A 14,486-nucleotide genomic window follows, 5' to 3' on the forward strand; every position below is an offset into this window, starting at 1 on the left:
GGGTATTTTCAAAATTTACTTATTATAATGATATTTTCAAATAAATTGACAACAAATTTTATCATTTTTTTCAAATTAATAATTCCCATTATTATCAATTAATCGAAATTTATTAATATTATACACGTGTATGTTATTTGTGAAAAAAGTTTAATCCAATTTAGAAAATGTGAACATAACCTAAAAGTAATCATATCTCATCACCTTATTTTAGATTGTGACTTGTCATTTTTCTAGTTTATTTTACAATTTCTGAAAAAAGTGTAAAGTTTGAAATTTTCCTTAAAATAAATCTTCATAATTCACGTGCACAAGGTAAGATGAAACGAGTGAAATAAATCTAGTTGGACTCTATTAAAAAAATAGTTCGCGGCGGGTTCGCCGGCTGCCATCTTGGACATCTTCTCATAGAGAAGCCGGCCGCCCGCAAAAATTGAGTTTAACGGGTTCCCGCGGGTCCAAGTGTCGTTTAGAATAATTTTTCAAGTTTGTGAAGAAGTTTAGTAAATCAGCAAGATTAAACTGTTAACGATACGGGCCCGGAATGCTTTAGGTGAGGCCAAAATTGAAACCATATCAATCCGTCCAACAGTGTGCTGGCGTGTGATTTTTCCTGATCGTGTGTGCGCGAATTCTCATGCGTGTGCGTGCATATGTTCCATAGTTGAAAAATTAATTTTTTTAAAAAAATATTATTGTAAAAGCATAATTTGCATGTAGAATTAAATTTATTGTTGTTCCCAATGGCTAGACACAAGGTACCCTAGCGCGCAGTTCATCTGGCCACTGCCCGTCCCGAAGCTCGAATCTTCAATTCTCAAGAATCCCTTTATTACTAATTACAAAATTTTAAATTCCTCCATCCATCAATATACAAAACGTTTTGCATTTATTATAAATCTTTTGATTTTATTCGTTGCATTGAAAAATTAACCTGAACGCTTGATTTATATTTCATTCTTTTGCACCCCGAGTTCCTAACCTTAATTCTGTTAGTCGTCCGCCCACAGCGCTGACCCTGTTCAAATTCAGTATCTTTTGCATTCTGCGCGTCCCTCCACGAGGTAGTCTTTGTTTACTTGGTAATTTTTCATATCCAAGGTGATTTCATCTCTTTAGTTGAATTATGTTTGTATACTATTATAATAGCGTAAAATATATTATTCTTGTACCTTGTGGCATGAGAGAGAGATATATAGATAGACCAGTCCAATCATTTGGTAGTATTATTTAGGAGAACTTTAAAATTTTAATTTCATCAATTTTATATTTGTTCTTGCTTATTGTAATCGAATTTACATCCTGATTAAAATTTTTTATATGAGAACTCAGCTTTATGATAATATAGACTCGTAATGTCACGTTTCTAGGAATTCAAGTAGACAAATTCACTTCTATTTTTAGCTTTATTAGAAATGTGTTTTGAAATTTGATTTATTTTCTCATAATTCTTTTGCTTTTAGATATTAATTTGCTGTATATGAGAATTATTGAAAGACACATATTTGAATAGATGTGAAAAGTATGAGAGTTTGTTTAAAATATCGATTATTTGAGGAGAAAAAGAAGAAAAAAGCTTCAAAATTTATGAAAAAAAAAAAAAATTTGAGATTTACCAAATTTGATAAAAAGCTTATTGAGATATTTGAATTTTTTAGCCAATGGCTTTTTGTCATTTCTGGTGAATTATTTTTATTATATGAGCTTTGTCCGTGTTATTGTATATTTATTTGTTTTTTGTTTGTTTGTAATAATTTTCATAGTCTTGAAAGTCTGTTTACATTATCAATTACCTATTGTAAATATAAATATTGTTTTTGAAATTTGAAAATTTGTTATTTTAACACATTACTTTTGTCTTTTGTAACCTTCAGTGATGGTTTGTTAAATTGTCGTTTAATAATAGAGAGAAGATGTCTTTTTAATTTTGTGGCCTATTGGCTTATATTTATTTAATTACATCAAAATTTAACACGTTTCGACACAGTATTCTGTATCCTCATCAGAAAAAACAAAGCAAGATAAATCATCTGTGTCGAAACGCGTCAAATTTTGATGTAATTAAATAAATATAAGCCAATAGGCCACAAAATTAAAAAGACATCTTCTCTCTATTAAAAATGTCTTAAAATAAAGAAGTATTTACTTCATACATTTTTTCGTCGTTTAATAATGTCATAGTTGATATTATTTTGATTAAATAAGATCATTTGCGAGAAATATACAAAAGTATTTATCGAAATTCTAAATTTTAAGGGTACAAATGATTTTTAAATATTTAAAATATATGTATTGAACCGAAAAGAAAGTAAATTGATTTTTGTTTTTTTTGTTTTAGGTTTATTGCTACACACTTATGTTGGTAGTTGGGTGAGTAGAGGAGACAAATTTGTTACTGGTCGTTCATTTTCATTAGTTGATCGAGACATTGTGGCCAGTGGTGGAAGCAAGACAAATAAAATTAACAGATATTGTCTCGAAAGAATGGCGCTTCCAAGTAGAGCAAGGGTTTATACTGACGTTAATTCACACAAATCCAGAGATTATTGGGATTATGAGTCGTATGTCGTTGACTGGGGGTAAGAAAATTTTTTGACAAAATTATCATATTTTAATTATATATACAAGTTATTAAAATAAATATAAAATCATTGTCAAATATTATCAAAATGTATTTTTTCAAGAAAAATGATAAATTTTTTTTTTTTTGTTTTACAGACAACAAGATGATTACCAACTTGTGAGAAAGCTCGGACGCGGAAAATATAGTGAAGTTTTTGAGGCTATCAATATCACAAATAATGAAAAATGTGTTGTCAAAATATTAAAGGTTTGCATGTTTTATTTTACATATAGTTTTGTAAATAAGTAAAAAACGATCTTTATCACTAAATTTACCTGAATTTTACTTTTATTCTGTTTTTTGTTAAAAATTAACTAATTTTTTCCTTTTTTTTTTTTTTTTTTGAGATTTCATTTTTGTTAATTTGTGTTTACAGCCGGTTAAAAAGAAGAAGATTAAGAGGGAGATTAAAATCCTAGAAAATCTTAGAGGCGGGACCAACATTATTACGCTTCAAGCAGTTGTTAAAGATCCAGTTTCAAGGACACCAGCATTGATATTTGAACATGTCAACAACACAGATTTTAAACAGCTTTACCAGACATTGACAGATTACGATATAAGATACTACCTCTATGAATTATTAAAAGTAAGGTTTTTTTTTTGGTCAAAAATATTTTTCATAATAAAAAAAAAAAAAATTGTTTTTTGGGGTATTAAAAACAATGAATTGAATTTTATAGGCATTGGACTATTGCCATAGTATGGGCATAATGCACAGGGACGTGAAGCCACATAATGTGATGATCGATCACGAGAATCGAAAGCTACGACTAATTGACTGGGGTCTCGCTGAATTTTATCATCCGGGACAAGAATATAACGTTCGAGTTGCATCTCGATACTTTAAAGGGCCAGAACTATTAGTAGATTATCAGGTTTGTTTTGTCAAAAGTTTGTAGATGATTAAAAAGTGTCTAATTTTGATTTATTTATTAATTTACATTTTTTAAATTTACAGATGTACGACTATTCATTGGATATGTGGTCATTAGGTTGTATGCTAGCAAGTATGATCTTTAGGAAAGAACCCTTTTTTCACGGTCACGATAATTATGATCAATTAGTCAGGATCGCCAAAGTTCTTGGCACAGAGGAGCTTTTCGAGTATCTTGACAAATATCATATCGAGCTCGATCCACGTTTTAATGATATACTTGGACGACATTCGCGTAAACGTTGGGAGCGCTTTGTACACTCGGAAAATCAGCATTTGGTGTATCCCGAGAGCCTCGATTTTTTAGACAAGCTTCTACGTTACGATCACTATGAGAGACTCACTGCGCGTGAAGCAATGGAACATCCTTATTTTTGTAAGTTACACACATTTTTAATAATAATAATAATAATAATAATAATAATAATTGAAATCTACGTTTGCAGATTTTTTTACAAACGTAAATTTTATCCTTCTTTTCTTATTTAAAATTTCTTTTAAATAAATAATATTTGTAATATTTAAAAAATTTATAAATCCTTATTTATTAACATAAATTAATTACGACTGTTTTTTTCTCATCTTCAGATCCAATAGTTAAAGAGCAAGGTCGGCTACCAATGGTTTCTTCGTCACCTACTCCCATGACAGGCTCTTTGCCTGTAGGTGAGTAGCGGACCAGGTAATGTCAACATCCATTATTTACCTTTATCATTATAATTAAGGATTACTGCTCCAAAATGTTCAGCGTGTTTATAAGGTTCTTTTTATAAGTTAAAGGGATTCTTGTTTTTAGCTTTAGAAAATAATAGTTGTTTTCAACTAGAAAATAAGTCGTTACTTTTTATATTCTCGTGTAAATAAAAAGTATTATTTTGAAAAGTATGATGGAAATAAAGTTATTTAGTAACACACTGATAACTCGTTAAATTTTTCAAATAAAGGCAAATTTTACAATTTTTTTAAAAAATTTGTTTTTATTGTTAAAAAAAATTGCATTTCAGTTAAAAAAAAAAAATATTTTTTTAGTTAAAGGAAATTATTTTTAGTCAACAGAAATTTGATTTTAGTAAACAAAAAAAAAAAAAAAAAATTTTAGTTTATTAAAATTTTGTTTAGTTAACAAAAAAATTATGTTTCAATAAAAAATAATATTTCTATAAATAAAAAAATTATTTTTATCAGTTATAATTACTTAGATAAAAAATGAAAACTATTACTTGACCTGAGAATATTTATTAAAAAATTTATTCTATATCTTTCGTGCAAAATAATCATATAATATTAAATTGATTGTTTATCCAAAACATTCAACTTTATTGATTTAATAAATTTTATTTTTAAAGAAATTATGTTTTGAACCTGATGGAAATTTGTTTGGAGAAAATTTTTTTTGAACTATTTGGAAGCATCGTCTTTAATTATTCGCATCGCATTAATAATTATCCTTGTTATTTATCAAAAAGAAATATGTTGGAGATATTTTACACTGAAAAAACACGACTTTTTCTCTGGAATCATCTTTTTCAACTTTGAAATTTGTATGGAGAAAGAGAGACATAAATAAGAGATGGAGATACTCTGAGATGTACTGCAACTTATGTTAAAAATATTTTATCATTTTAGCTTCATTTAAAATCACACATCCAATCATTAAATTTAAGTTTTATTAATGAAAGTAAATTAAAAGCATAATTATTAATTGAGGCTTTTCATTATTAAATTATTATTAATATTCATATAATTCATACCGCACCTATTTTTGTGTAGTTATTTAAATATTGCAGTTATGTATATATAGAAGTAGAAAAAAAATTTACATACACACATTTATTTTTTATAATTTCTTCAACGAATTTTTAATTTTATAAGACAATTATTTTTAATATTCAACATTTTAAAGTTAAAATATAGTTTTGAAATATTTGTTTCAATTTGTTCTTATTTTCATTTACATTGTGACAATTAATTATCTTTCATTATTTCTATTCTTTTGTTCATAATCAATTATGAGCAACACCAACGCTGCATTCTGAATATCGAATCAACGTTTTTCATTTAATTTAGTAAATTTCCAATTCTAAATTCTCGTTTTTAGCACAAAAAAAAATGAAATTTCAAATTATAATCACAATTAATACAATAAATTTAAACAAATATTGAGAATTAAGGAAAGAAAAAATGAGTTTATTTTTATTTTAATTTATTTTCACTGAAGAAAAATAGATGTTTTTTCGCCTACTCTTTTTCAGTGAAAGAAAAATTGTTTTATTTATTATTTTATATTTAAAAAAGAAAGAAAAATGTGTCTTAAAACTAGCTGAACGATATTTTTCTTGGGAAAACAAATTTTTTTTATATATAAATATCAACTGTCTTGTAGATGATCGTGGTTTAGCGTTGGGCAATATGCCGGTTCCTGGTACAGCTGGATTAGGAAATACAGAAGGGTTTGGGGGTGGCGTAATGAATGTCTTAGAAGAAATTTCGACACCCCAAACTTAATCTCAACAACTCTTATAAAATCAGCGTACGGGAATGAGAGATTATGTCCCAAGCTACTTCTTAAGATGACAACACATCGCCGGTTGATGCATGATATCGTCAAGGTTGTAACCATTCTCGCCATCGACAAAATTCTGGTTTGTAATATCGGTTTTATCGATCTTTCAATTAAGACTGAGTTATCTTGCTTCGCCTATCGTTTCACGGGAACTTTATGTCACAACAACAACAACAACACGAGGATCGTAACGTACTTAGAATATCCGACGAATAAAATAATAATATTAATGATTTTAGATGTGAATTTTGTCCTACTATTTGATACTATTATGTTGTTTGCTGTTGCGTTAAAAAAATTTGATGATACGCATCACATTTTCATTGAATGCGAATCATTTTTATTTCTTGACACGCGACATAAAATAGAAATTTTTTTGGGACTTTTACTACTAACAACAACAACAACAACATCATCGTCATCATCATTATTGTCGTGTAAATTATTGTATGCGTACACGATAATGATGATGAAATTGTGTCTGGTTCCTGTCTCATCTTGCAGATGATCGTGGTTTTTTAATAATAAATAATAATAATAATAATAATTAGTAAGTCGGGAGATGCTGACCGAAAGAGAATTAAAAAAAAAATGAAAAAAAGGAAAAGTAAAAAAAAAGAAAAGAAAGAAACAAAATAGAAAACCACACATTTTACATGAGAACACGTGAACACGCGTGTATAACGCATACACTAGGACACTCAGTTTAGTATATTTAACGATAATAAAAGAAAAAAAAAGAAAAATGTTCATTTATAACTGATACCACAATGATAGCTGAATAAAAACGTTTGTTATAGCCAAGTACTCTTTGTGCTTTGTGAATTCCTATGATGCATTTTGGCAATGAACGCTTTCAATCTCGGTCGGTCCTCGTTTTCCGTTTTTTTTTTTTTTTTTTTTGTTTTGTTTTTAAAGAATTATTTATTTTACTATTACTTCTTTAATTAGAAGACGATTTTGTAAAAATAAAGTCAAAAACAACACTTTCAAATAATTAAAATTGCATTTAGATAAAAATTAAAAATTTCTCGTGAAACGATTGTCAAATTTAATGATTTAAATCGATTATTGAAATTAAATTAAATTCAAAAAATTTCTAAACTACAATTTAATGTGGACAATGTAATTCCCACTTTTTTTTTTTATAAATAATTGTCTTTTAGTTTGAGGTTTTACAATTTTATTTTGTATTAATTTTGGCGAAAACGTGTTTTTTTTTTCATGATACAATATATTCACGATCGAAACACAAGAACATGTTTCTTAAAAGAAAATTTTACGATATTTTTTTCATTATTTAATGACCATATTGGATTTGAAGGTTTATATCATTTGTATTATTATATTTATATAAATTAACGGTGTTTACTGGATAATTATTATATGAATTCAAAATATGTGTATCATTTGATAACAATAGTATAAATAAATGTTTATAATTTTATATCAACAATGAAATTTATCATTTGATATTTATTAGTGAAAAATTTTTTTTTATTTACCATAAATTGTTATCATTTGATAATTAAAAAATTAACGATGTTATTTATCGATAATTATGAATTTTGTTTAGTATTTTATATAATTATATATATTTTGTCTCTATTATTTTGACAATATAGTTTCGAGTTAAAGAATAAAAAAGAAAAAAAAGAAAAATGTGTTGTCTAGTGTACGAGGCGATCGAATAAAATCCAAGGCCCCCAAATACTTGGCAATAGCGAAGCCTAAATAATTCTATAAGTATTACCGATATACATACTAGATTAGGTCATTTTATTATATCAAGATGAAAAGAAATGTACATTTTGATTCGGCGCGCTGGCTAAATATGAATACAATCCCTTTTCTTTTTTCTTATGTGTTATTCTTTTTTATATTATATATAAATTAATCAATTAAATAATTTTGCATGCATGTTTGGCCAGCTCACCGCTCATTTTCAATGCATTTATCGAGAAGACGAGTGCTTGTACAAAATAATAATCCGACCGTGTTCTACTCGAGTGTCCAAAATTTATACCCGTAAAAAATTCAATTTAGTTTTTAGAAAAAGAAAGTTAATTATTTAATTCAATTAATATTTATATTGATAATAAAATTATATTATTAATATTTATATTGATTTTTAATTAATTGATTACTTACATTAAAAAAAAAAAAAAAAAAAAAAAAAATTAAGTGTGACAAATCGAGTAGAGTTCGGATATTAAAAAAAAAAAAATTGAAAAAACACACACACACACACAGATAACTTGACAAAATGGCAGAATTCTCTGATGCTGGCTTATATATAGCAAAAAATATTCGCTTCCCTTTTGATCCCTGGCGCCGTTCTTGCCTCAACTTTGTATATTTCAGGATTTTATAAACGTAAATATATATATTATACATACATATATATGCGACATAAATAGATATATTTTATTTTCAAAATATACGTATATATGTAATAAGGTAATTAAACAAAATATTGATAAATATAAATAATTAAATTAAAAAAAAAAAAGAAAGAAAAACGAGAAAAGTAAATGGTCTTGTTCTCCTGTTTTATTGTGAGTGATAAATCGATTTATGAAAAAATTATTATTTATAATATATATTATTACGTGTAATTAAACGCGATTATATTTATTCTCCATTCAACTTTTGTGAATATTCCTTATACACCACATAAATACACAATCATACATACATTAAACACAATATTATAATGGACATATTTTGTCAAATAATGTGATTGGAATTTTTTCAATGTATCCTACATTTTTTCATTATTATAAATGAAGGCAAGAACGGCACAAACGTTTCTTATTCTGTCAACAATAATTATAATAATAATATGAATAATAATATAATTATTATCACGAGCCCCCCCCCCATTCCTCCTCAATTTGTACGTTAAGTTTATAATAATCTAGTTTAGTTTTATAATAAAGAAAAAAAAATTATTAATGTCTAAATGAAGCGAACACGAATAACTGGAACAAATAAAGAAACATAGAAAGATCAAAAGTTTTTAAATGAAAAATATGAAAAACAATAGTAATAATATGAATATAATAAAAAAAAAATAGTTTATGTTATATAAAGAGGAAAAAAGGGCAATTTTTTTTTTGTTCTTTTTTGTAATCTTTTGCAGTGCAGTGATTTCAGAAAGAAAGAAAGTAAGAGAGAGAGAGAGTGAGTAATTTTTCTCGAATTTTGAGTGAAAAAATTTTTTTTTGGTGCTTCGAAAAAAAAATTTGTCTTGCGTGTTTGTTTCTTATATATATATTTAAAAAATCTCAACGTGTTTTTATGAGAGAATATTATTGATAGAAAAAAAAAGATTTAGAATTGAAGCGAAAATTTAGACAAAAAAAAAAAAACAGAAAAACGAACACGTGCCATGAGTTTTTTTTATAATTTTCTCGTAATAATATATATATTATATTGTATCGATGAATGAATGATTGTAAAAGAGAGATACCACTTTTTTTTTCTTTTAATTTTAAAAACACAATATCGTAAAAATCTATTGATATAATAAACATCTCATAGAACTCACAATACTGCGTAAATTTTTAAAATCGAGAGAATAATATTCAAATTAAATAAAAATTAGTGATCTATAGCAATTTTTGGGTGAATGATAAGACAATAAAATTTATTACAATTGCGCGCATTCTGCTTTTCAAATTACATAATTATATATGCAATGAAACAAATCACGTATAGTTGAGTTTATATAATGAAATACACACGATCGAAGGGAAGACGCTATTATTATAGAGTTCTGCAAGTGAGGAACAAAAAAAAAAAAAAAAAAACACATTTTTAAACGAAAATAAAAAAAAAGAAAAAATATGGAATTTTCTGCATATGCGATCACTTATGCATGTGCAAGAAAATTTTAATCATTTTCATTATGTCAAAAATAGTTGTATCAATAATAATTTAACAATGCTGTATAGGATGATAAAAAAAACAAATACAATTTCGTTTATATTAAAGAAAAAAAAAGATAAGTTCGTTTCTCTTCTTTCCATTGGTGTTGTCAATTGATAAATAAATATTTTTTCTTAAATTCCATTAAAATCAATTAGTTATGTTTATTGAATTTTAATTACTAAATTAGAATTGATCCTTATTTTGAAATATAAATTAATTTTAAATACAATTTTTAATTATAATTATGTACTGTATTATAATTACATTATGTTTTTTAAATTGAAATTAATTAGTTTACTTAAAAATAAATTAAAGTAAATTAATTATGAAATATTAAATAACAAATACGCATAATATAACATAAATAAGAAATTGATAAATAATAAACTTGTACTTAATATTGTTTTTATATAATTGTTTAAAGAATTAATTAAATATAATTTGAAATCATTTTTATAAAGCTTAAAATGCTTTTTAAAAATTTAGTATCTTTAATAATCTTCAAACTTTAAACACTTTAAATTTTAAATACGTTAAAAGATTTTTAAAACAGTAAAATATTTTAAAAATTATTCAATAATTTTAAAAAGTATATCTATATAAGTAATTGTTTTTTGATATATTAAAATTTTGAAAACGTAATAAAAATTTTACATTGCTTTGATTTTAAATTTCGCGGACTAAAATGATAAGTAAAGGCTAATTTTTAACCTAAAATGTGAATTAGACTTTATGTTTACCTGAAGGAAATGATTTTAAGGTTAGTTGTTATGTCAACAATTGTATACGAATTGTAATATTTAAAAAGTAAATTATAATGATTTTTAATGTGAGAATCTAATGAATTGTAATTATAATTGTGTAAATATTTATTGAAAGATATTATTGTTTTTAAAAAATGGCTACTAATACTTTTGTATTGGACAATGGAGGTTGTTATGCAAAAGCCGGTTTATCAACAGAGAAAACAAAGTAAGAAAGAAATATAATTAATTACCATTAATTTATTGTATTCACTAATATTATTTGTCTTTTTTATCTGTTTTTAAATCCATTAAATATAATTTCACTGAAATGCTATAAATTCACTCTTATGCCTATTCATATAAAAGAATATTAAATTGAAAAATTAATTTTTGTTTCTTTATTAATAAATTATCAAAAACTTTTGCATTCTTCTATTTTTTTCAGATTAATACCAAACTGTATAATGAAAGCAAAAAGTGAAAGACGCCGACCATTTGTTGGAAATCAAATAGACGAATGCCGTGATGCTTCGGGTTTATTTTATATTCTTCCTTTTCAAAAAGGCTACCTCATCAATTGGGATGTACAAAAAACTGTCTGGGACTATATATTTTCAAAAGAATGTTGTCCAGTGAATTTAAATCAAACATCAGTAATATTTACCGAACCACCATTTAATTTTCCCTCTAATCAAGAAGCACTTGAAGAAATTTTCTTCGAAGAATTTGATTGTCACAGTCTCCTGAGAATTAATGCCGTCAGTTTATCGTGTTATAATTATAAGCAAAAATATCCCAATTCAAAATGTTGCATTGTCGTTGATTGTGGTTATAGTTTTACTCATATTGTTCCCTATGTTAACGATACAAAAATGAAGGAAGGAATTCGACGTATTGACGTGGGTGGAAAACTACTTACAAATCATTTAAAAGAAATATTATCCTATCGTCAATTACACGTTATGGACGAGACTTATGTGATTAATCAAGTGAAAGAGGATTCGTGTTTTATTTCACAGGACTTTTATAAAGATATGGAAATTGCAAAATTAAAAGGCAGTACAAATACAATAGTCAAGGATTATGTTTTACCAGATTTCACTTCATTGCGTCGTGGATTTCTTCAAGATCCAAGTGTTGAAAGTGAACAACAAACTCTTCGCTTGGGCAATGAACGATTTTCGATACCTGAAATTCTCTTTCATCCATCGGATGTTGGAATTCGACAAATGGGAATTCCAGAAGCTATTATTGATTGTTTAAAGGCATGTGAAGAAGAGGCTTGGCCGCATTTATTGTCAAATATTATTCTCACTGGTGGAAGTGCAAAATTCCCCGGATTTCAGGAGAGAATTTTTAAGGAAGTCAGAAGTCTTGCTCCCATTGAGTATCCAGTTAATGTCATGCTAGCCGAAGAGTAAGTAAAAGAAACTTTAAATAACTTTGAAAAACCAAGAAAAAAAAATGTAATAATTCCATTTTCAGTCCAATGACTTATGCCTGGGAAGGTGGAAAATTACTCAGCAAGGATCCAACATTCTCCAGTTTTTTGGTAACTCGAGAGGAATACGATGAAGAGGGTCACAATATTTGCTTCGAACGATTTGATACATAGTTTTTATATTTTAATGATTTTTTTATATAAAAAAAAAATACATCAACAATGTAAAAATCAAAAAATAAGTTTTCTTTTTAAAAAAAAATTTCTCCCATTTTTTTTTAAATTGACAAAAAAAATATTCATATAGATTTCATTTGTTCCATAAGTTCTTCTAAACTTGGACCGTCAGAAAGTTGTTCTTGTGCAGTTTCAATTTCAGAAGTTGGAAGTGTATAAGCCGATCGTAAACCGGTACCTAAAATAATTGGTTGTTTTTCCTCCGTCTCTGGTTCTGTTTCATCAACCAGACAAATACCTTTACAAAAATATTCTCTCATTAATTTACCGTTTTTTTTTAAATATGATGAAGAAAAAGCAAACATGAAATAATTTTTAAAAAAATATTTTTTTACCCCATTCATTGTCTTCGTGTAATGGAGTGTCTTCCAAGCATTCCTCGCACTGTTCCACTTTTGGTTTTGTCAAATATTCTCTCTGTCGTTGTTGACAATATTTATCATCGCAATTTTCATTTGGTCTCAATGTCATGCTAGGGAAAAAATCTTGCATTGCATTGTAGCCCAAATAATTTGAGACTGTTCCAAAATTGAGTAAAAATTTCAAAGCATTTTGAACAAGAAATCCGGCAACAATTCCCATTGTTGTTGGAAGTGAAGCTGCACAAACACCATCTCGTTTTAGTGTTTTTTCATCTATACTGGATGCAACTATCAATGGTGGTGCACACTATTGTTAAAAAAAAAAATGAAATTATAAATAAATCTTTATTAAATTTATGGAAAACTTTGAAATGGAAAAAAAATTAGAAAATACACACCGCAAAGCATGCAGTTTCTCCGGGAATGATAAATTGAATGTGACCGGAAACGGCATTTTCGGAAACTCCACTTTCAAACCATTTTTGATTGAGTTCATTGCATGCTGTGTTTATGGCCATTCGAGCTTCAAAATTATCGACACAACTCAAAACAAGATCAACATGTCCTTTCGATAGACTCGAAGTGCTATGGGGCAATATTAAATAATAATGTTAAAAATAAAGTTAGAATAAAATTTACTTATTCATTGAAAATCGATTAAATTCTACCTTATTGTATCCATAAATTGTTGGAAATGATCAACAAGTGTTATATTATAATTGTGTGTATCAATTTGTACATCAGGATTAATAAATCTCAGAGTTTTAGCCGCTGCATCTACTTTGCTCTGACCAACTTGATGTGGTTGAAAGAAAAGTCTATTCATATTTGCTAATTCCACTTTGTCATAATCGAAAAGTACCAGCTTTAAAATAATTTCAAAAGATTCATTATAGTTTAGAAGTGTTTTCTTAATTATAGATAATTAAATGAATAGTAATTACGATAATTAATTAATATTTAATTAATTGTTTAATTAATGACCTGACATGTTTCATTCTCTAAATGATTTCTAATATATTTATTTATTTATTTTACCTTTCCAATACCGCATCTTGTAAGCATTTCGGCTGTTACACTTCCAACTCCACCAACACCTACAATTGCAATTGTCATGTTTCGAATTCTCTCATAATCTTTAACAATACCCATTCGTTGTAACGCCATTAAACGACTGAAAAAAATATTACAAATTATAGAGAATTACACAATAAAATGTAATAATAACAGTGTTTGTTACTGTGGAATAAAAATTCAATAATTTTGAAAAATAATTTAAATTTAAAATTATTAAATTATCATTTAAATAATAATAATTTAATAAGTAAAAATATTTTTAAAAAGTTTTTAAATAATTAAAAGAAAAGACAATCACCTATATGGATTAGTGTCGACTACTTCACTTGACATTTGTTCAACTTTGTCTCTAGAAAATTCAACATTTTTCGATTTAAATTCAGCAATTTGTTTTTCCAATTCTTTTATACGCTCCTCCATTTTTTGTATATTATCCATTATTAATATAACAGTATTTATAAACAATTTTAATATTACATGTACACAAATTTTCCCATATGTCAAAATTGTGACAGTTGTTTCTAGTAGAGGTTATGTCACGTGACCTATATCTATAAATAACAG

General features: G+C 26.5%; 3 protein-coding genes across 9 annotated transcripts; 2 read left to right on the forward strand and 1 right to left on the reverse strand.

Moving 5' to 3' along the window:
- Window positions 1–154: 154 nt before the first annotated feature.
- Window positions 155–8,841, forward strand: LOC127291465 (casein kinase II subunit alpha). Of its 7 annotated transcripts, none has more exons than XM_051320620.1 (8): window positions 155–315; window positions 2,339–2,579; window positions 2,719–2,830; window positions 3,000–3,212; window positions 3,307–3,501; window positions 3,585–3,936; window positions 4,149–4,242; window positions 5,944–8,841. In XM_051320620.1, the coding sequence occupies exons 2-7, from the start codon at window positions 2,485–2,487 to the stop codon at window positions 4,232–4,234; spliced, it is 1,053 nt and encodes a 350-aa protein (XP_051176577.1). In that variant the 5' UTR covers window positions 155–315; window positions 2,339–2,484; the 3' UTR covers window positions 4,235–4,242; window positions 5,944–8,841. The 7 variants fall into 7 exon arrangements, with proteins under 7 accessions (XP_051176577.1, XP_051176576.1, XP_051176582.1 ...); XM_051320619.1 differs by having other exon boundaries at window positions 309–553; XM_051320625.1 differs by lacking the exon at window positions 155–315 and adding an exon at window positions 355–553 and having other exon boundaries at window positions 4,149–4,226.
- A 1,938-nt stretch (window positions 8,842–10,779) lies between these two features.
- Window positions 10,780–12,488, forward strand: LOC127291469 (actin-related protein 6). The gene is made up of 3 exons (XM_051320634.1): window positions 10,780–11,031; window positions 11,251–12,222; window positions 12,291–12,488. The coding sequence occupies exons 1-3, from the start codon at window positions 10,958–10,960 to the stop codon at window positions 12,418–12,420; spliced, it is 1,176 nt and encodes a 391-aa protein (XP_051176591.1). The 5' UTR covers window positions 10,780–10,957; the 3' UTR covers window positions 12,421–12,488.
- On the reverse strand, window positions 12,409–14,471 carry LOC127291470 (ubiquitin-like modifier-activating enzyme 5). Its single transcript, XM_051320635.1, has 6 exons — window positions 14,221–14,471; window positions 13,884–14,019; window positions 13,514–13,710; window positions 13,244–13,430; window positions 12,819–13,152; window positions 12,409–12,721 (listed from the first exon to the last, which is right to left on the reverse strand). Exons 1-6 carry the CDS (start codon window positions 14,358–14,360, stop codon window positions 12,546–12,548), a joined length of 1,170 nt encoding a protein of 389 aa, XP_051176592.1. The 5' UTR covers window positions 14,361–14,471; the 3' UTR covers window positions 12,409–12,545.
- Between the last annotated feature and the right edge of the window lie 15 nt (window positions 14,472–14,486).

Source organism: Leptopilina boulardi, unplaced genomic scaffold, assembly GCF_019393585.1.
Source record: "Leptopilina boulardi isolate dan_hultmark-lab unplaced genomic scaffold, ZJU_Lbou_2.1 LbouV2_137, whole genome shotgun sequence".
Classification (NCBI taxonomy): Eukaryota; Metazoa; Arthropoda; class Insecta; order Hymenoptera; family Figitidae; genus Leptopilina; species Leptopilina boulardi.